Genomic DNA, 21,880 nt, shown 5'->3' with positions numbered 1-21,880 from the left:
ATATGTTCTCATGTACATATGTACCCTAGGTGGTTCACAATCATGTAATATGTACTTACCTAGGTGGTTCACAATAATGTAATATGTACTTACCAAGGTAAACAATAATGTAATATGTACTTACCTAGGTGGTTCATAAAGATCATGTAATATGTACTTACCTAGGTGGTTCACAATCATGTAATATGTACTTACCTAGGTGGTTCACAATCATGTAATATGTACTTACCTAGGTGGTTCATAATCATTTAATATGTAACTTACCTAGGTGGTTCACAATCATGTAATATGTACTTACCTAGGTGGTTCATAAAATCATGTAATATGTACTTACCTAGGTGGTTCACAATCATGTAATATGTACTTACCTAGGTGGTTCACAATCATGTAATATGTACTTACCTAGGTGGTTCACAATCATTAATATGTACTTACCTAGGTGGTTCACAATCATGTAATATGTACTTACCTAGGTGGTTCACAATCATGTAATATGTACTTACCTAGGTGGTTCACAATCATGTAATATGTACTTACCTAGGTGGTTCACAATCATGTAATATGTACTTACCTAGGTGGTTCACAATCATGTAATATGTACTTACCTAGGTGGTTCACAATCATGTAATTTGTACTTATTTAGGTGGTTCACAATCATGTAATATGTACTTACCTAGGTGGTTCACAATCATGTAATATGTACTTACCTAGGTGGTTCACAATCATGTAATATGTACTTACCTAGGTGGTTCACAATCATGTAATATGTACTTACCTAGGTGGTTCACAATCATGTAATATGTACTTACCTAGGTGGTTCACAATCATGTAATTTGTACTTATTTAGGTGGTTCACAATCATGTAATATGTACTTACCTAGGTGGTTCACATGTAATATGTACTTACCTAGGTGGTTCATAAAGATCATGTGAACATGTTTTATTGGTTGGTCTTGTTGTAACTTGGCAACTTGTACAAAACCAAACAGAAGCACCTTCAAAAAGAAAGGATGAATTTTAGTTTTTCATTGTTTTGCAAGAATTTGCATTGATGTTCGGCAAAAAGATTTTAGTAACTTATTTTTATTTACAACAAATGGGATTGTAAGAAATAAAGTCATAAGAAATATTTTGAATAAACAATACATTTATGGCTATAGCTATTGGCACAAGTCTTTATTTCCTTAACAGATAACTAAAATTATCAAATTGAAAATTGATTATATGAAATTGAATTATATAAATTGGTAAATGATCAAAAATGTAAGTGTTGAATTAATTGCAATATATACCGGTAAATACCATATTGTTTGAATTTCTAATCATAATTTCACGCAACATTTTAGGTTAGTCTTTGATATTTATTTGAAATGTTCATAGCCAAATGATATACAATGTACAGTAGAGAGATTACATAAACATGGCTTTTAAAAAACAAGAATCAACAACACATATGTTATAGTACTACAGTGATATGGAAACACTGTACTCTCAAGGTCAAATTGGGTTTGCATCTGCAGTGTAAAATGACAGATTTACAAAGAAAACAAAGAACTGAAATTTATATATATATATCATCAGTATGTTTGTACCCTATAGGTCTTAAGTCAAATCTTTTCTATAGTACACATTGCAATTGTAATTGCCATTTTAAGTTTTAAACTAAAAGTTGTCATTCAATAAGTACAAATATAACCCGGCCATAATCTATTACATTTGTCATAAAAGCAAATTGAGTGTGAGAGCATCTATCACCAGTTTATTTCATACTACCATATTTTATGCAATAAGTGCCCCATCCCTATATATATTAGCACCCCACCCTCACCCACTTTAGACATTAATTTTAATTACATTGAATTAATTATAAACACAGATTGAAAATATGAAAACTGTGTGGTTTTCTCTATTGATTTCTTTTGCAAATTAATTAATGGCTTATCTTGTGTAATAATTTTATTAAAGGCTATATGCTAGCTAATCAAAATTTGGTTCTATTAAGCACTCTCTTATTTTGTTTCAATTTCTAAGCGCCCTTGCATGTTGCTATTTGGGGTCGAATATATGATATGTACATGTAGCCAATCTCTTCCAGGGTTCATTGCGGTTCCCACATTCACCTCTGTAAACAGCTCACAAACTGGCTGTCTGTTGACCTCGGGTCACAGAATATTGAGTCATGACCATCGTTTAATACACTGCGCCCCCTTTTATATGACGTCACAGTAATTGTTTTTGAAAAAGCGGACGTTGTATACAAATTGTGACTATTTACTTACATGTAAATCTAGTGGGTGTCTGCAAAACAATCCATTATTGTTTGGTTTGATATTGGAGGATCAAATTATATTATGTCAGAACTGACAGTCGTTTACAGGAAAATGATACAAAAGGAAACTTAAAATATTTATTTGAGAATTTAGTATTTGTCCAAAATATGTACGTTTTTCAAGAAACTTGAACTGCAACTTGACTGTAACGCTATGCACAATTAAAACCTGCTACATACATATATTATACATGTATAGGATAGATTTATACTAACTGAAAAACTCTTACATGGAAATAATATATCACATATTGTCATCGTGCAATATGAAATGAAGAGAAAGAACGACAACTCTGTTATAACAGAGTTTTCGTTCTAGAACGAAATGTTAACACGGCTAAATAAACCAATCAACCTGCTTATTTTCGCGATTTGAGTAATAAGGAAACCCAACAATATTTTTTGCTGAAATTTTGAATGTAAGCTAAACTCGGCGTGATCTATCGATTGAAATAATGACCTTAGCTGTGAAAATTCAAAATGATGAGATATTTTGGTGTAAAACCTCCAAAATCGACATTTTGACCACTGGTTTCTGTTTAATTCGTCCTAGGAAATTAACTAATAAAGCTGACATGCTAGAACTTTACATATAAAAGGTCCTTGCATTTCTGAACAAAACGGTATTTCTGTTTTTTGGAAATGTTACATACAACAGCCACAATACAGCCTTGAATATTGATGGTATTTCGCAGATTCTCTGTAAAATTCCACAACAGACGAGATATTCTGCGGTCCCGGCGCCTTCATTCGGAACTATTCTGAACGATTGGACCGGCAAATGTACCATTTAAAAATGAGTGATATTTTTGAAATTTTCTGTAGAAGTGAATAAACATCATAAAATGAGTAAACAATTTATGCACTAATCATCACATTTATGTTACAAAATGCGCCCAAAAAGTGCAACAGTGAAATGGATCTGTTTGTACTGTCTCGAACACACAAAATCATGGCGCAGACTATTGCGCCCCCTATGAGGAATGTGTATTTGTTTGTATCCGGTTGAGTAAAAACGATGAAGCCGCCTTGATGTTCAAGTTAAATCCGGCATTCTCAGGTAAGTAGTTGTTCATTTTACTTGTGATAGACATCAATATCATTAACGGTGGTTATTAGTATTATCAGATATATTTGATTGTTTTGGTAGGCCTGCAAATATAATGTTAAGGTACTGTTTACAGTCTGTTTATGATCATCATCGCGAGTGACTGTCTGACAACAGAACCATGCATGCGTTCTAAATCGTGGCTTAACAGCACGTAAACTGACAATTGTACTGCCTTTGAGGCGAAGTGAAGTGAAGAGTTTTACGTACCGTGGCGCTATATATAACGTTTCGGGGCATGAGATCCTTTGAGGCAGCTGCCGTTTGAATATAAAGGCAGCTGCCGTTTGGATATATGTATCTCCTAATATATTGTTTGATCATATGATTAAATTGCTAGTAGTTAAACCATTAAGTAATGCACATGTCGTTTCGGTAGTCCGTAGGCTCACATACGCAGCTTCGTTACATGTCATTTTGGTACATGCGGAAGTGTTTTCGGTATCATAAAGTTAACATGGCGAAATGACTTTCAGAAGGTACCGAAACGACTTTAAGTAATCTGAATATAAGACAACTTCTGAACAAAACGGTATTTCTGTTTTTTGGAAATGTTACATACAACAGCCACAATACAGCCTTGAATATTGATGGTATTTCGCAGATTCTCTGTAAAATTCCACAACAGACGAGATATTCTGCGGTCCCGGCGCCTTCATTCGGAACTATTCTGAACGATTGGACCGGCAAATGTACCATTTAAAAATGAGTGATATTTTTGAAATTTTCTGTAGAAGTGAATAAACATCATAAAATGAGTAAACAATTTATGCACTAATCATCACATTTATGTTACAAAATGCGCCCAAAAAGTGCAACAGTGAAATGGATCTGTTTGTACTGTCTCGAACACACAAAATCATGGCGCAGACTATTGCGCCCCCTATGAGGAATGTGTATTTGTTTGTATCCGGTTGAGTAAAAACGATGAAGCCGCCTTGATGTTCAAGTTAAATCCGGCATTCTCAGGTAAGTAGTTGTTCATTTTACTTGTGATAGACATCAATATCATTAACGGTGGTTATTAGTATTATCAGATATATTTGATTGTTTTGGTAGGCCTGCAAATATAATGTTAAGGTACTGTTTACAGTCTGTTTATGATCATCATCGCGAGTGACTGTCTGACAACAGAACCATGCATGCGTTCTAAATCGTGGCTTAACAGCACGTAAACTGACAATTGTACTGCCTTTGAGGCGAAGTGAAGTGAAGAGTTTTACGTACCGTGGCGCTATATATAACGTTTCGGGGCATGAGATCCTTTGAGGCAGCTGCCGTTTGAATATAAAGGCAGCTGCCGTTTGGATATATGTATCTCCTAATATATTGTTTGATCATATGATTAAATTGCTAGTAGTTAAACCATTAAGTAATGCACATGTCGTTTTCGGTAGTCCGTAGGCTCACATACGCAGCTTCGTTACATGTCATTTTGGTACATGCGGAAGTGTTTTCGGTATCATAAAGTTAACATGGCGAAATGACTTTCAGAAGGTACCGAAACGACTTTAAGTAATCTGAATATAAGACAACTAAAGAAAACAAGCCAGAAAAAATGGTAACAATGAAGTTTGACAATGATATGATCAACATTATTACATCTACATGTAGATATGGACATTTGTATGCACTGCAGTTTTACATGACACATAATTATTGCTTAGGCTTCAGTTACTGTACAGACTGGGTGGGTGAGGTCAATAATGATAATGAAAATTCATTTCACAATTTTGCTGTGTTGTGTATAGTGATAGACAACTACTGCGTAATAATTAGGATGCCGACAGGAATCATCAGATTGACCCGTGTTGTGAAAATTAGCATACATGTATAATATCACTGACCCATTTAGCAATGTTATATACGGTCATGTCATAAATGTTGTAAGACGAACGTTATTGTGGGTGTCGTAGATATTAATGACTTCTGTGATGTTGTATGATTATATCTGTTGACACGTCAAATCCAAGCCTGATTTCGCCACTCTTACCTTACATAAAACAGAATTAAAACTAAACAAAGTAATCCCAATTTTGACCTAGAGCTTAGGCCCTGGCTATTCTCTCAAGGATTCAATAGGTCTAGAATTAAATAAACCATGTTCAAGAAAATTTGTAAGATTTTTCCTTGTAAAAGAAGTTTGTTGATATCTTCTTGGTGCCCCTGGACTCTGATCTGGTGGTCATTTATTGAGGTCAAGGTGCGCTTTAAACTAAGCACCATGGAGACCCTTTTTTTTCCTGCAGGGGCGTAGGCAGTGGGGGGGCAGGGGGGGAAATTGCCCCCCCCCCCCCCATTCCCCAGGACGGGGGTGGTTAACATGTCTTTTTTGCCCCCCCCCCCCCCCATTTTCGAGGAGTGAAATGTTATAAAAATTCACATTTGAAAGAAAAAAGTGTCCTCCTACACATTTTTGAACTTTTTAGAGAAATGTTTCCTAAAACGTTCAAGCATGTAATGTTCAAACCTTTAATAATGAAAATTCAATACACACGAACTAGACTAAAAATGTCCATCAAGGGATTATACTATTTAAAAAAATGCTTCTTAAAAGATTTATTTGTTTATATGTCTAAGCAAGACAACCAGTTGATTATTATTTTGAGTTACACAACAATGTGTCGATGAATCCGGTATGTTCAGATCGAGCTGGGTGCATAATGGTAAGACGACACTCACAATTATCATTTCTAAATGCAAGTAACTTTAAATTGAAAAATTACCATGTTAAGAACGCTTAGAAATTATCAAAATACAAAATCGTACCCCCGGACCCCACAAAAAACCAAAAATCTTGCGCCTACGGCAAAATTCAACAAAATGCATCGTAAAACTCATCTCAGCCAATCTAAATAGTAAAACTTTTTTCCCGGGGGAGACCCCTGGACCCCCTCAAACATCAAAATCTCGTGCCTAACGTGCTCGCAAATTCAACAAAATACATTGTAAAACTCATCTCATCCATTCTAAATCGTAATTTTTTTTTCCCCCGGGAAAACCCTCGGACCCCCAAAAACACGAAACTCTCGTGTCTAAGGTGCTCGCAAATTCAACAAAATACATTGTAAAACTGATCTCTGCCATTCTAAATAATAAATTTTGTTGCTGGGGGGAGACCCCCCCCCTTTTCCCCCCCCCCCCCCCCCCCCCCCCCAGACCCTTTTTTCCTGCAGGGGCGTAGGCAGTGGGGGGGCAGGGGGGGAAATTGCCCCCCCCCCCCCCCATTCCCCAGGACGGGGTGGTTAACATGTCTTTTTGCCCCCCCCCCCCCCCATTTTCGAGGAGTGAAATGTTATAAAAATTCACATTTGAAAGAAAAAAGTGTCCTCCCTACACATTTTTGAACTTTTTAGAGAAATGTTTCCTAAAACGTTCAAGCATGTAATGTTCAAAACCTTTAATAATGAAAATTCAATACACACGAACTAGACTAAAATGTCATCAAGGGATTATACTATTTAAAAAAAATGCTTCTTAAAAGATTTATTTTGTTTTATATGTCTAATCAAGACAACCAGTTGATTATATTTTGAGTTAAACAACAATGTGTCGATGATTCCGGTATGTTCAGATCGGAGCACTGGGTTGCATAATGGTAAGACGGACACTCACAATTACTCATTTCTAAATGCAAGTAACTTTAAATTGAAAAATTAACCATGTTAAGAACGCTTAGAAATTATCAAAATACAAAATTCGTACCCCTGACCCACAAAAACCAAAATCTTGCGCCTACGGCAAATTCAACAAAATGCAATCGTATAAACTCATCCTCAGCCAATCTAAATAGTAAAACTTTTTCCCGGGGGAGACCCCTCGGACCCCCTCAAACATCAAATCTCGTGCCTAACGTTGCTCGCAAATTCAACAAAATACATTGTAAAACTCATCTCATCCATTCTAAATCTGTAATTTTTTTTCCCGGGGAAAACCCTCGGACCCCCAAAACACTAAAAAAAAAAAAAGATAACATAAATAAAAAAACGAAAGAGAAAAAAACACGAAAAAAAATAAAAAAAAAAAGAACTCTCGTGTCAAAGTTGCTCGCAAATTCAACAAAATACATTGTAAAACTGATACTCTGCCATTCTAAATAATAAATTTTGTTGCATGGGGGAGACCCCCCCCCTGTCCCCCCCCCCCCCGCCCCCAGACCCCGCCAAATTAATTTCCATGTTAGCAACGCCACTGTCTATAGATGCTGTACAATGATTATCATGTTATCGATTAATGAAAAAAGTATATCGAGTATCTCCTGTGGTTGTGGGGCGTTGGGGACGCGAGGGTATGAATATTGAAGGACCTTTGCCCCCTCATTATGTTTCATCTTCCTACGCCACTGTTCCTGTCAGAATCACTGAAGTTTTGACTATGTTTTGATAATACTAGTTATGTGATAAATAGAATCTTACACTCATGGCTACATCATTTGAAATTTATTAAAACTTAAATTTATAGTTAATTTGAAGTTCCACGATCCTTTAAGGGATTTTTTGCACATTTTTATTCCAAAATAAACAACAGTTTTCTGGGTTTTTTATTAAATAATCTTACAGGTATAGAGGTAAAAGGAGACCTAGTTATTAACAATAACAATTAAGTAATGATTGTCAAACTTGTGTAACAGCTTCATCAAGCTTTAAGAAAACAAATAAATTATGAATTTGAGATAATTGTTTTCAAAAAATTATCTAAATCAAAACAAATAATTTAAACAAATAATGTATTACAATTGAAAGCCATTTTGGGTTAAGGTATAGACCTTTTAAATATATGATTTGCTGGCTGTTGACTTTTTGTTCCTCGGTGACGAATAACACTTTGGAATCGGTAACTATTTTAAATACAAGGTACACTATATAACTATATATATTAGACATGATATACGGATATCTCCTTCCTCAATATATAAAATTAAATATGGATTAATTAAAACAAAAGAGGAGCATGAAATGATGTTACAGATGTATCCAAGTAATTCATTTTTTTGCGTCATGTAATACAAACATACAAATAGATCCTTTAATGTAGATGATTATTATTTTAAGCTGATTTTCATATTCCTTCAGCAGTATCATAGGGTTTAATAATTCAATTTAATTACACTGGTACCATATGTGTTCCGATTCAGATGTAGCAAATCGGATGAAGTTATAGAGTTCTCTTTTTTTTATTTAATTTTAACGTCCTATTACACAGCCAGGTTCATTTAAAGGACCTGTGCCGGGTTTGATGGTGGAGGAATAGCAGGAGAATCCGTAGAGGAAAAAATCATCAACCCACACTGTCAGTACATGGCAAAGTTCTCCACATAGGATTCAAACTTGTGACCCAGAGGTGGAAGAGCTTGTGGTAAATATGTCAGGACATCTTTAAACCACTCGGCCACTGTGGCCCCACGAATAGAGTTCTCATAAAAGGTCTCATAAATGTTATGATAAATAAAATAGATTGGCACCTAATATAAACCATTACCCCTAATTGCCCAACATGAAATTCCAATTAGCATTATACATTTCCATGGCATTTCTTAATTAAAGCATTATATTGTTAAATATCTTATGTAAGTATGATTAAATGCATGTATACCATCAAGGGTTTGAAAATGACAACTGACTTACTTGTAAAAGGGTACGATGGGTTTTTATTAAATCAAAAAACTTTATATTCTTTAAATGTTCACATCTCATGAACAGTTTTCATTGGGATTGAATATAGGGAGGTAATTGGCTTTATTATTTTTTACATGGTATATTATAAAGTACGATATTTTTCAAATCTTTGATGCCGTGTCATTATGAAACAATATAATCCAAATTAAATGAATTCTGGTTAATTTAACTTGATTATAGCAAGAAGTTTTATTTTGGATTTTTTTTCTCTGTAAAAAAACTGTTTAACATTTCTTGTTCTCTAAAATGTATGTATTTGTAAGAAATTGAGTGCCAAGCCATTCGATATTGTCTGTTATTACCAATTTTTTTACTTATTTTTTCGATGAAAATGGGGGTAGCTAGCAGAGACTTTTGCATGATTATTCATGAAAATGCGATATTCCAGGCAGCAATAGCAATTATGATGAACTCCTTGCTTAATTGTATGTCATAGGGACATTATAAAAAGTGCCACCCATTCTAGTTTTAAGTCTCTCCCTTTATTTCATGAAAATAGCGAGAGTAAATAGCCTAATCCTTCTCCATAACGCCAGGGATATACTTATCACTGACATAATATCATTACCCCTGTACTATTTCATAATTAATGGATCGCACAGCTTGTCAATCAAACCGGCCAGTTGTTTGTTCCGACATTGAAATACAAACACATTGTGTTTGGGGGTTAGAGGCATGGCTATTATTTACACCCTGGCAAATCGGTCTCAATGAAACTGCAGGCACAGGATAACCTACGATAATTTAACTACATCAATTGGGAATTGATATAATGTAGTTCAAATGTTACATATGCTGTTTGGTTTGAAAGTTGGAGGTGTCACTTTCTCTGTAATTCTTGAAAGGAAGTCTATGCAGGACTCAGTTTTGAGGTCCACCTGAGATGAAGTCTCCAGTGACCACTAATCTAATTTTGCAGCGGACCTTTCATGGCCAAAGGTCAAAAAAAATTGTGAATTATATGGTCCCCTAGGGACCTGAGGGTTTGGGCCAAAAGGGGTCAACTAGGCTAAAACCATCGACAACATTTTTCTAAAAAATCCGGAAATTGTCGAATCAAATATTCTTCATAGATGGAATCACGTGGGTGAGGGGGGGTCAAGTTTACTATAGTTTATTTAGGTAAAACACATTTTTGAACATTATTTGGTCATTTGTTATAGAAAATGAATCAGAATTATCAGTATGAAATGGTCATTGGAATCATATAAGCATATTTTCCATAACTGACCCCCAGGGGCCTGAGGGGTGGGGCTAAAAATGGGTCAAATAGGATAGGCTTAAACTTCAACAAACCTTCATCTAAAAATTCTGGAAATGGTAGAATCAAATCTACTCTTCATAGATAGAAAGATCATAAGGTTCTTTAACAAATAATTACTTGAAATTATATATGAAACGTGGGGTCTCAAGTTTTCCCCTCGGGAGGGGTCAAGTTTACTATAGTTTTTATAGGGGAAAACACTTTTTTGAACAGAATGTGGTCATTTTGTATAAAAAATGACGTCACAATGTTGTCAGAAATTTTCTGTATTATATCGGCCATCTCGAAATCCTATTATCAAATTTTCAGATGACTGACCCCAGAGGCCATTGTCCATTGGTGAGATATTAAGTCTGTGATAGTAACACCATGGGTATTGTGTACTGATAGCCAAAAATGATTTCCTTCAAGCCTGGTGATGGGTCCCCAGTTTGTTTTCTTCTGAAGTCCGTATCCAATTTTTACTATTAAATAGTCCCATGGAGTGGATATTACTTCAGTGATAGTAACCCAATGGAGTCCTTGAGGATGTAAGCTTTAAAGGATTTTTTCATTTTTTAATTACATTACTTTATGGTGGTTTTTACTTAGACAATCAATTAAATTGTATATTTTCAGGTTAACTGACACCCAGTTTATATTATACAATGAACTACCAAGGTTGTTTAAATAAATAACCTTGGACCTTTATTCAAGATCACAGGGTCAAATAGATCTAAAACCCTTAAATGACTTCAAGCTCTGGTATATTTTTAAGTCCCATTCTGACCCGACAGTGCAATCAGGGACAGATCTACACTTGTCATCATGCAATCGTCTTCTCGTCATCCAGAAGTCTGCAAGTGCGAAACTTTTTCATTCAAACAAAAGGCCCAGAGTAATGATATTTGGCATGTAAGCATGCTGGGATGAAGGATCAACCAAGTTTGTTCAAATGAATGACCTTGACCTTCATTCAAGGTCACAGTGGTCAAAAAGGCTAAAATCTTCAAACGAATTGTTATCAAGAACCAAATGGCCCAGGGTACACATATTGGGTCTGCGGCATGCTTGGATGCAAGGGCTGCCAAGTTCGTTCAAATAAATGACCCTTGAACTTCATTCCATAGGTCACAGGGGTCAAACTGAGGCTAAAAATCTTTAAACGATCTTCATATGAATAAGTACTTTGTAGCCTAGACGACCTGATATTGGTCCTGTGACAAGCAGAGCATGAATGGCTACCAACTTCGTTCAAATGAAGGACAATGACCTTTTGTCAAGGTCACAGGGGTCAAATAGTGGTAAAATCTTTAAACGACCTCTTGTGAATAATTAAGATGCCTAGAGGTTGCTGAATATTGGCGTCTGTGGCATGCTATAATGAATTGGCTACCAATGTTTGTTCAAATGAAGGACTTTGACCTTCACTCAAGGTCCAAAGGGCTGTCCCCCAAAAAGGCTTAAAATTCTTTTAACGCGACTTCTGCTCCAAGAACCAGAAGGGCCCAAGGATACTCATATATGGGTCTGCGGCATGCTTGGAGATGAAAGGACTACCAATTTTCGTTCAAATAAATTATCTTGACCTTCATCTCCAGGTCAAATAGGCTAAAATGCTTTTAATAACTTCTTGTGATTAACTTAGCAGGCCATATAGAGACCTGTTATTGAGCACTGTAAACAATGAGATGACTACCCTTGAGACTGGATATCGGATTTGCAGCAATTTATTGGAATGGGAACAAAGCGGACCTACAATTCATGGGCTCTAAGTTCATTAAATTATATCAGAGACCAGGACTTCTTCTAATAAAAGAGGGTTTTTTTTTTTGATTGCCTTAACTGTTGTGCCACTACTTTAATCTTTGAGGTGTTTGTATCTGTGCCAATATGTTCGGGTGACCGTTAAGGCCCATCGGCCTCTTTGTTCATAACTAATGGAATTGGGTCCTATACTGCGGAGGTGCATGAGGGCGACGTCTTACCGCAGTGTTTTAAAGGCACCACTTCCTTTACGAAACGCTTTCTAGTTTTTATTAATTAGGCAATTTTTTAATCCTTGATCCATATAATTTTGTAGAGTCGAAAAAGCTTGATAAATTCTCGGTCTATACTATAATCATCATCTATCATCTTCTACAATAAAATAAAAATTAAAGATAAAATAAAATTGGTTTTTAGAATAGATTACTGAGGTAAATCTTGCATTATACTTGCGTTTTGTAACCTCTATCTGTAGGCCCATTCAATGCATATGGTTTTCTGCATGGCTATTGATTAAAACATTTTGTAAATATTATACTGTATCTGTTTTGTAAATATTATACTGTATCTGTTTTGTAAATATCATACTGTATCTGTTTTGTAAATATTGTACTGTATCTGTTTTGTAAATATTATACTGTATCTGTTTTGTAAATTATTATACTGTACCTGTTTTGTAAATATCATACTGTATCTGTTTTGTAAATATTATACTGTATCTGTTTTGTAAATATTATACTGTATCTGTTTTGTAAATACCATACTGTATCTGTTTTGTAAATATTATACTGTATCTGTTTTGTAAATATCATACTGTATCTGTTTTGTAAATATTATATTGTATCTGTTTTGTAAATATAGTAACTGAGTAACTGAACTCGAGATATGCACGAATGACGCACGTGCGAATGAGTCATTTATTGATATCGACCGACAGTCTACACACTAACTGCAGTAGACTTATGCTTATTTCGATTATACTTATAAACGGATATATTCGTCAATGGGGAGGCGTGGTGAAAAGATATCGTTATCCGTGAAGAAATCAAACTTAACAAGGACACACGTATTAAATTTCTTTTCGTGCTATTTAAATCATCGGTCCCTGGTCTTGAGTACTTAACATCTGTTACAGTATTTCTATAAGAGGCTAAGATCTAGAGCTACTTGTCTAGTACAGTAGGTCAATGCGTATTGAGTTTGTCAGACGGATGCATGTCAGCGTAACTTTTTATTCAATCTCAAAGAAAAGAGGTCGGAAAAAACCATACAATTTGATTACCAGACTTTAGTTCCCATAAACACACAATGCATAACAGATAAATTAAACAACAAAACTAAAAATATAAACATTTCAATTCATTCATTTATCAGAAAAAATAGAGTTTTTTCAGCGCTACCCCAGTGACGTTAAACTCAAAATAACAAAGTTTTGTTTGAAGTTTGCTTACTGCAATTCATTCTATTATTTTTTCAAATTTTCCACAAAACCTTTTATATCGTAGTTTAAACATTATACGGTTACTAATACTATGTGAATGGCGGGTTTGTCAACGGGATCGGAGATGGCACAGCTGTGGTTTATCTTATTGAATATGAATATGTATATACTATATGCGTCCGTATACATGATGTTTATGTTTGTCAAATATGACAGAGTCTACTTGAGATTTGTTTGGAATGTTATGTTTACATCACCATTTTAAAAGTAAGTTTCCCACGTCTGAACTGACCACTGGTCAGTGTTTTTTCTCCGGGTACTCTGGCTTTCCTCCATCACCAAACCCGGCACGTTCTTATATGACCCTTGAAGTTAAACTAACAAAACTTGAGTATAATCCGTGTTGGCGTCAGAAGAGTTCGTGTGTCCGTGTCGCCTTGCGATAGAGGAATTCTCGTAAACTACCATTGTGTATTATAAACGCTGGTTAGGGTTTCGAATTGGAATCCCAACAGTTACAACATAGTGATCAGGATTTTTTTCCTTGTTTTCCTGCTATTCTTCGCCTCCAAAACCTTGTGCGTCCTGAAATGTCACTCTATTTGAATAATTGAATATGACGAAAAACAAAAAGAAACAAACATCCAGAATTATCCTTCTTTAGATGTTCTTACTGTAATCCCATCCTCGATACTCCAGGGGTTACTATCACTGTCGTTATATCCTCGACAGTGATAGTAGCCTCTGGAGTATCGAGGATATAACGACAGTGATAGTAACCCCTGGAGTATCGAGGATATAACGACAGTGACAGTAACCCTTGGAGTATCGAGGATATACCGACAGTGATAGTAACCCTTGGAGTATCGAGGATATAACGACAGTGATAGTAACCCCTGGAGTATCGAGGATATAACGACAGTGATAGTAACCCTTGGAGTATCGAGGATATAACGACAGTGATAGTAACCCTTGGAGTATCGAGGATATACCGACAGTGATAGTAACCCTTGGAGTATCGAGGATATAACGACAGTGATAGTAACCCTTGGAGTATCGAGGATATACCGACAGTGATAGTAACCCCTGGAGTATCGAGGATATAACGACAGTGATAGTAACCCCTGGAGTATCGAGGATGATAACGGTATATAACGACATGATATAACCTGAGTATCGAGGATGATAACCCTGGAGTATCGAGGATATAACGACAGTGATAGTAACCCCTGGAGTATCGAGGATATAACGACAGTGATAGTAACCCCTGGGGTATCGAGGATATACCGACAGTGATAGTAACCCCTGGAGTATCGAGGATATAACGACAGTGATAGTAACCCTTGGAGTATCGAGGATATAACGACAGTGATAGTAACCCCTGGAGTATCGAGGATATAACGACAGTGATAGTAACCCCTGGAGTATCGAGGATATAACGACAGTGATAGTAACCCCTGGAGTATCGAGGATATAACGACAGTGATAGTAACCCTTGGAGTATCGAGGATATAACGACAGTGATAGTAACCCCTGGAGTATCGAGGATATAAAGACAGTGATAGTAACCCCTGGAGTATCGAGGATATAACGACAGTGATAGTAACCCCTGGAGTATCGAGGATATAACGACAGTGATAGTAACCCCTGGAGTATCGAGGATATAACGACAGTGATAGTAACCCCTGGAGTATCGAGGATATAACGACAGTGATAGTAACCCCTGGAGTATCGAGGATATACGACAGTAGAAGTAACCCTGGAGTATCGAGGATATAACAACAGTGATAGTAACCCCTGGAGTATCGAGGATATAACGACAGTGATAGTAACCCCTGGAGTATCAAGGATATAACGACAGTGATAGTAACCCCTGGAGTATCGAGGATATAACGACAGTGATAGTAACCCCTGGAGTATCGAGGATATAACGACAGTGATAGTAACCCTTGGAGTATCGAGGATATAACGACAGTGATAGTAACCCCTGGAGTATCGAGGATATAACGACAGTGAGTGATAGGATAACGACAGTGATAGTAACCCTGGAGTATCGAGGATATAACGACAGTGATAGTAACCCCTGGAGTATCGAGGATATAACGACAGTGATAGTAACCCCTGGAGTATCGAGGATATAACGACAGTGATAGTAACCCCTGGAGTATCGAGGATATAACGACAGTGATAGTAACCCCTGGAGTATCGAGGATATAACGACAGTGATAGTAACCCCTGGAGTATCGAGGATATAACGACAGTGATAGTAACCCCTGGAGTATCGAGGATATAACGACAGTGATAGTAACCCCTGGAGTATCGAGGATATAACGACAGTGATAGTAACCCCTGGAGTATCGAGGATATAACGACAGTGATAGTAACCCCTGGAGTATCGAGGATATAACGACAGTGATAGTAACCCCTGGAGTATCGAGGATATCACGACAGTGATAGTAACCCCTGGAGTATCGAGGATATAACGACAGTGATAGTAACCCCTGGAGTATCGAGGATATAACGACAGTGATAGTAACCCCTGGAGTATCGAGGATATAACGACAGTGATAGTAACCCCTGGAGTATCGAGGATATAACAACAGTGATAGTAACCCCTGAATTATCAATGATATAATGACAGTGACAGTAACCCTGGAGTATCGAGGATATCACGACAGTGATAGTAACCCCTGGAGTATCGAGGATATAACGACAGTGAAAATAACCCCTGGAGTATCGAGGATATAACGACAGTGATAGTAACCCCTGGAGTATCGAGGATATAACGACAGTGATAGTAACCCCTGGAGTATCGAGGATATAACGACAGTGATAATAACCCCTGGAGTATCGAGGATATAACGACAGTGAAAATAACCCCTGGAGTATCGAGGATATCACGACAGTGATAGTAACCCCTGGAGTATAGAGGATATAACGACAGTGACAGTGAAACCCCTGGAGTATCGAGGATATAACGACAGTGATAGTAACCCCTGGAGTATCGAGGATATAACGACAGTGATAGTAACCCCTGGAGTATCGAGGATATAATGACAGTGATAGTAACCCCTGGAGTATCGAGGATATATCAACAGTGACAGTAACCCTGGAGTATCGAGGATATCACGACAGTGATAGTAACCCCTGGAGTATCGAGGATGTAACGACAGCGACAGTAACCCCTGGAGTATCGAGGATATAACGACAGTGATAGTAACCCCTGGAGTATCGAGGATATAATGACAGTGATAGTAACCCCTGGAGTATCGAGGATATAACAACAGTGACAGTAACCCTGGAGTATCGAGGATATCACGACAGTGATAGTAACCCCTGGAGTATCGAGGATGTAACGACAGCGACAGTAACCCCTGGAGTATCGAGGATATAACGACAGTGATAGTAACCCCTGGAGTATCGAGGATATAATGACAGTGATAGTAACCCCTGGAGTATCGAGGATATAACAACAGTGACAGTAACCCCTGGAGTATCGAGGATATAACGACAGTGATAGTAACCCCTCGAGTATCGAGGATATAACAACAGTGATAGTAACCCCTGAATTATCAATGATATAATGACAGTGACAGTAACCCCTGGAGTATCGAGGATATAACGACAGTGATAGTAACCCCTGGAGTATAGAGGATATAACAACAGTGATAGTAACCCCTGGAGTATCGAGGATATCACGACAGTGACAGTAACCCCTGGAGTATCGAGGATGTAACGACAGCGACAGTAACCCCTGGAGTATCGAGGATATAACGACAGTGATAGTAACCCCTGGAGTATCGAGGATATCACGACAGTGATAGTAACCCCTGGAGTATAGAGGATATAACAACAGTGATAGTAACCCCTGGAGTATCGAGGATATCACGACAGTAACAGTAACCCCTGGAGTATCGAGGATATAACGACAGTGATAGTAACCCCTGGAGTATAGAGGATATAACAACAGTGATAGTAACCCCTGGAGTATCGAGGCTTTAACGACAGTGATAGTAACCCCTGGAGTATAGAGGATATAACGACAGTGATAGTAACCCCTGGAGTATCGAGGATATAACGACAGTGACAGTAACCCCTGGAGTATCGAGGATATAACGACAGTGATAGTAACCCCTGGAGTATCGAGGATATAACGACAGTGATAGTAACCCCTGGAGTATCGAGGATATAACGACAGTGATAGTAACCCCTGGAGTATCGAGGATATAACGACAGTGATAGTAACCCCTGGAGTATCGAGAATATAACGACAGTGACAGTAACCCCTGGAGTATCGAGGATGGTGTTTCCCAACTTTTGATCCGATTCCTTCTTATAGACAGCAGTTTTGTCATAATCAGAAGGCATCCAATTTGGTGCTCCATTATCTTCCTATACAGCATCCATCCAGGAAGTGTCATTGAAGTCAGTAATCGATTGTCAATTAAGCTAAGTAGGCTTGTGTTTCTACTTCAAGGATAAATTGTTACATGAACGAATAACAGAAATGAGAAACCAGCAGCTAAATTCAAAACACAATTTAATTATATATACAATATTATACAGAGATGGTTTACAATGTCTAAAGTAATTGGTGGTGGTACAAGAGTAGTACGATGATTTAAAGTGTTACTTATCTGTATGCGAATGTCCTGGTATAATCCTTGATCCTTCCAGGTTTCAAATTAACAATAATCACAAATCCACAAGGAAATTGAATGTCCACCGATGATTTGTAAAGTTCCAGGCAATATGAATAAATCCACACAAAGTGTTGTAATAATCCACAGATAAAGTCACAATAGCTCTCCCAATAGAATCTTATATGGCGCTGTACAATTCTTGATATGTCTTATCACAGGCCTCATTACAGTTCTGATTAGCCTTGGGCAGCTGGAGTATATATAGCTAAACCGTAATTCAAGAATATTGGAGAACCTCCTACTTCTAGAAATATCTAACTAAAAACAGTAAACAAGTAAACACACATAACTTTCTGGAAATAGATCATTCTAGATATCTACTTAAAATCAACATGTTTACAAACATATTTGTTTATACATGATTATATTCTAGAAAGTTCTATAACCTAAATCAATGATATGACCTTCATAGGATGTATTGATAAAAAAGCTATAGGAGTTATCTCCCTTATCTCATAACTACATGTATTTAGTGTCATACATAACACACCCCTCCTTAAAGAAAAGAAAGTTTTCTTGAAAAGGAAACTTTCTTCAAATATTAAGTCATATTTAAATCCTTGATAAAGCATCTGCTAGAATATTGTCTTTCCCTTTGATGTGTTTGATGTCAAGATTGTACTCTTGCAAAGTCAAACTCCACCTGAGAATTCTTTGATTTTTGTTTTTCATTTTCCCAATGAATGTCAAAGGGTTGTGGTCGGTGAAGACCAACACAGGCACAACTGTAGTGCATAGATACACATCAAATTGGTTTAAGGCCAAAATCAATGCTAAACATTCTTTCTCAATGGTGGAATAATTTCTCTGGTGTTTGTCAAACTTTTTCGAGAAATAACAAATTGGATGGTCAATTTGTTCAGTACCTTCTTGCATCAAAACAGCACCAACACCTACATCACTGGCGTCAACAAACAGTTTAAACTGTTTATTAAAATCTGGAGCAGTCAGAACTGGTGAGTTTGATAGTATGGCTTTCAATTTCTCAAATGCAGACTTACATTCGTCTGACCAAACAAATTTGACATTTTTCTTTAACAAAGCAGTAAGTGGAGCTGCTATAACAGAGAAATTTTGACAAAATTTTCTGTAGTATCCAGCCATACCAAGAAATCTCATCAGCTCTCTCTTGCTTCCAGGAGATGGAAAATCTATAATTGATTCTACTTTGGCCTGAACAGGTTTAACCTGCCCCTGTCCTACAACATGGCCTAAAAATTCAACAGTTGCATGACAAAATTCACATTTCAATAAGTTTACCAGTCAATTTCATGGTAGTGAGTCTTTCGAAGAATTCACGAATCCCGCGTAGATGGTCTTCCCACGTGTCGTGGTAGTTGATGACGTCATCGATGTATCCACCACAGCCTTCCAGGTCTGATATTACGCTGTTAAGAAGACGTTGAAATGTTGCCGGGGCATTCTTCATACCAAACGGCATAACTTTGTACTGGTACAAACCTTGTGAGGTTACAAATGCCGACACTTCTTTAGCTCTTTCTGTTAATGGCACCTGCCAATATCCTTTCAACAGGTCAAACTTGCTTACGTACTTGGCTTTGCCAACTTTGTCAATACATGAGTCAATCCTTGGAATTGGATAAGAGTCTGTTTTACTGACAGAGTTTACTTTTCTGAAGTCAGTACAGAACCGGTATGTCTTGTCTGGCTTTGGTACCAGAACACATGGAGAGCTCCATTCACTTTTGCTTGGTTCAATAATATCATTGTCCAACATGTATTGAATTTCTTTCTTTAAGTGTTCTTCTTTCAAAGGATTGACACGGTAAGGATGTTGCTTGACAGGTGGCGCATCGCCTACATCCACGTCATGATAGATAGCATCCGTTTTGCCTGGTGTATCCGGAAACAAATGATTAAACTCAAGTATCAAATCTTTCAGTTCATTGCGTTCCTTTTCTGATAGATGACACAGTTTCTTGTCCAAGTTCGCGAGCACATCTGAATTCCGTAACTTAACACCACAGTCTAAACCTACATCTTGTACACCACCATCTAAGTCTAATTTACAAATATCAGCTGTACTTTCACTTTGTGATGGTACAGAGGCCAAAGTAGCAATAGGTTGAGAGATCTTGCTCCCTTCTCTATCTACATATTTCTTAAGCATATTAACATGACATGATTGAGTTTTCTTGCGCCTCCCTGGAGTTTGTACAATGTAGTTAACATCATCAACCTTTTTCTCAACAATATAAGGTCCAAAATATCTAGCTTGCAAAGGCTGACCCGGTATTGGTAATAGAGCCAAAATTTTGTCACCTGGATCAAAACTTCTTGCACGGGCATCTTTATCATACCATGTTTTCATTTTGGTTTGAGTAACGGCCAAATTTTCTTTTGCCAGTCCACATGCCCTTGTCAACCTTTGCTTAAAGTTAGACACATACTCTAAGAGATTAACTTTAGAATCTTCGTCCAAAATTTTGTCTTTCAAAATTTTCAAAGGACCACGTACAGTATGTCCAAACACAAGTTCAAAGGGACTGAAGCCAAGAGATTCTTGTACAGATTCTCTGACGCCAAACAACAACATGTGTATACCTTCGTCTCAATCTCTTTTGTTTTCAAAACAATAAGATCTCATCATATTCTTCAATGTCTGACGAAAACGTCTCTCACCCTGAGACTCTGGATGATAAGCACTAGACTTATACTGCTTGATCTGGAGCTGGTACATGACTTGTTGAAAAATACCAGACATGAAATTCGAACCTTGGTCCGATTGGACAGCTTTTGGAAGACCAACCAATGTAAAGAATTTAACCAAAGCCTTGACTATGTTAGGGGCCTTAATATTTCTGAGTGGAATGGCTTCAGGAAAGCGTGTGGAAGCACACATAATAGTTAAAAGATACTCATTCCCAGACTTAGTTTTGGGTAGAGGACCTACACAGTCTATAATGACTCTACTAAATGGTTCCTCAAATGCTGGAATGGGGTGCAAAGGTGCAACAGGGATTTTCTGATTAGGTTTCCCTACCACCTGACAAGTATGACAAGACCTACAAAAATCAGCCACATCCCGTTTCAACTTGGGCCAAAAGAAGTGATCTAAGATCCTGTTATAAGTCTTGGTCACACCTAAATGCCCTGCCATAGGTACGTCATGAGACAAACTCAGAATATCTTGCCTATACCTCGGTGGGACAACTATTTGATTGACAACTTTCCAGTCTTCCTCGGGAGACACATCAGGGGGGCGCCACTTGCGCATCAACACGCCTGACTTACGGAAGTAACAAACCGGGACTTTCTCCGCCTCTTCCTCACTCAAAGGCCCGATTACACAGTAAGGAGATTTCAGGATCTTTTTCCTGTTCTACTATAAGCTCCTCTCTAGACAAAGATGATTTGCTCATCATGTCAGACAAAGAAGTACCCTTGTTAGGAACAACTCTATCACTATCAAAGTCTACAGGATTGCTCAAAAGATCACACTTGCTCCCGACATCCTCTATATCATGAGCCAAGAAAGTGTCACCTAACCCTGGACTATAATGATCCTCAACTACTGCAACATCAGAAACCTTCTTACTCATTGAACGAGTTACAGCACAAGAAGGGAAAATACCAGGAAATTCCTGTTGAAT

General features: G+C 37.3%; 1 protein-coding gene across 1 annotated transcript in view; it reads right to left on the bottom strand.

Moving 5' to 3' along the window:
* LOC138316816 (uncharacterized) overlaps window positions 1–21,880 on the bottom strand; it is a 56,768-nt gene that overhangs the window by 2,142 nt on the left and 32,746 nt on the right. The window contains exon 2 of the mRNA XM_069258474.1: window positions 908–995. Within this exon, the coding sequence (XP_069114575.1) occupies window positions 908–995 (88 nt within the window). The remainder of the gene's footprint in view (window positions 1–907; window positions 996–21,880) is intronic.

This window comes from Argopecten irradians, chromosome 2, assembly GCF_041381155.1.
Source record: "Argopecten irradians isolate NY chromosome 2, Ai_NY, whole genome shotgun sequence".
Classification (NCBI taxonomy): Eukaryota; Metazoa; Mollusca; class Bivalvia; order Pectinida; family Pectinidae; genus Argopecten; species Argopecten irradians.
Note: the sequence above shows the minus strand (reverse complement) of the source record. Positions and strands in the feature narration are given on the sequence as shown.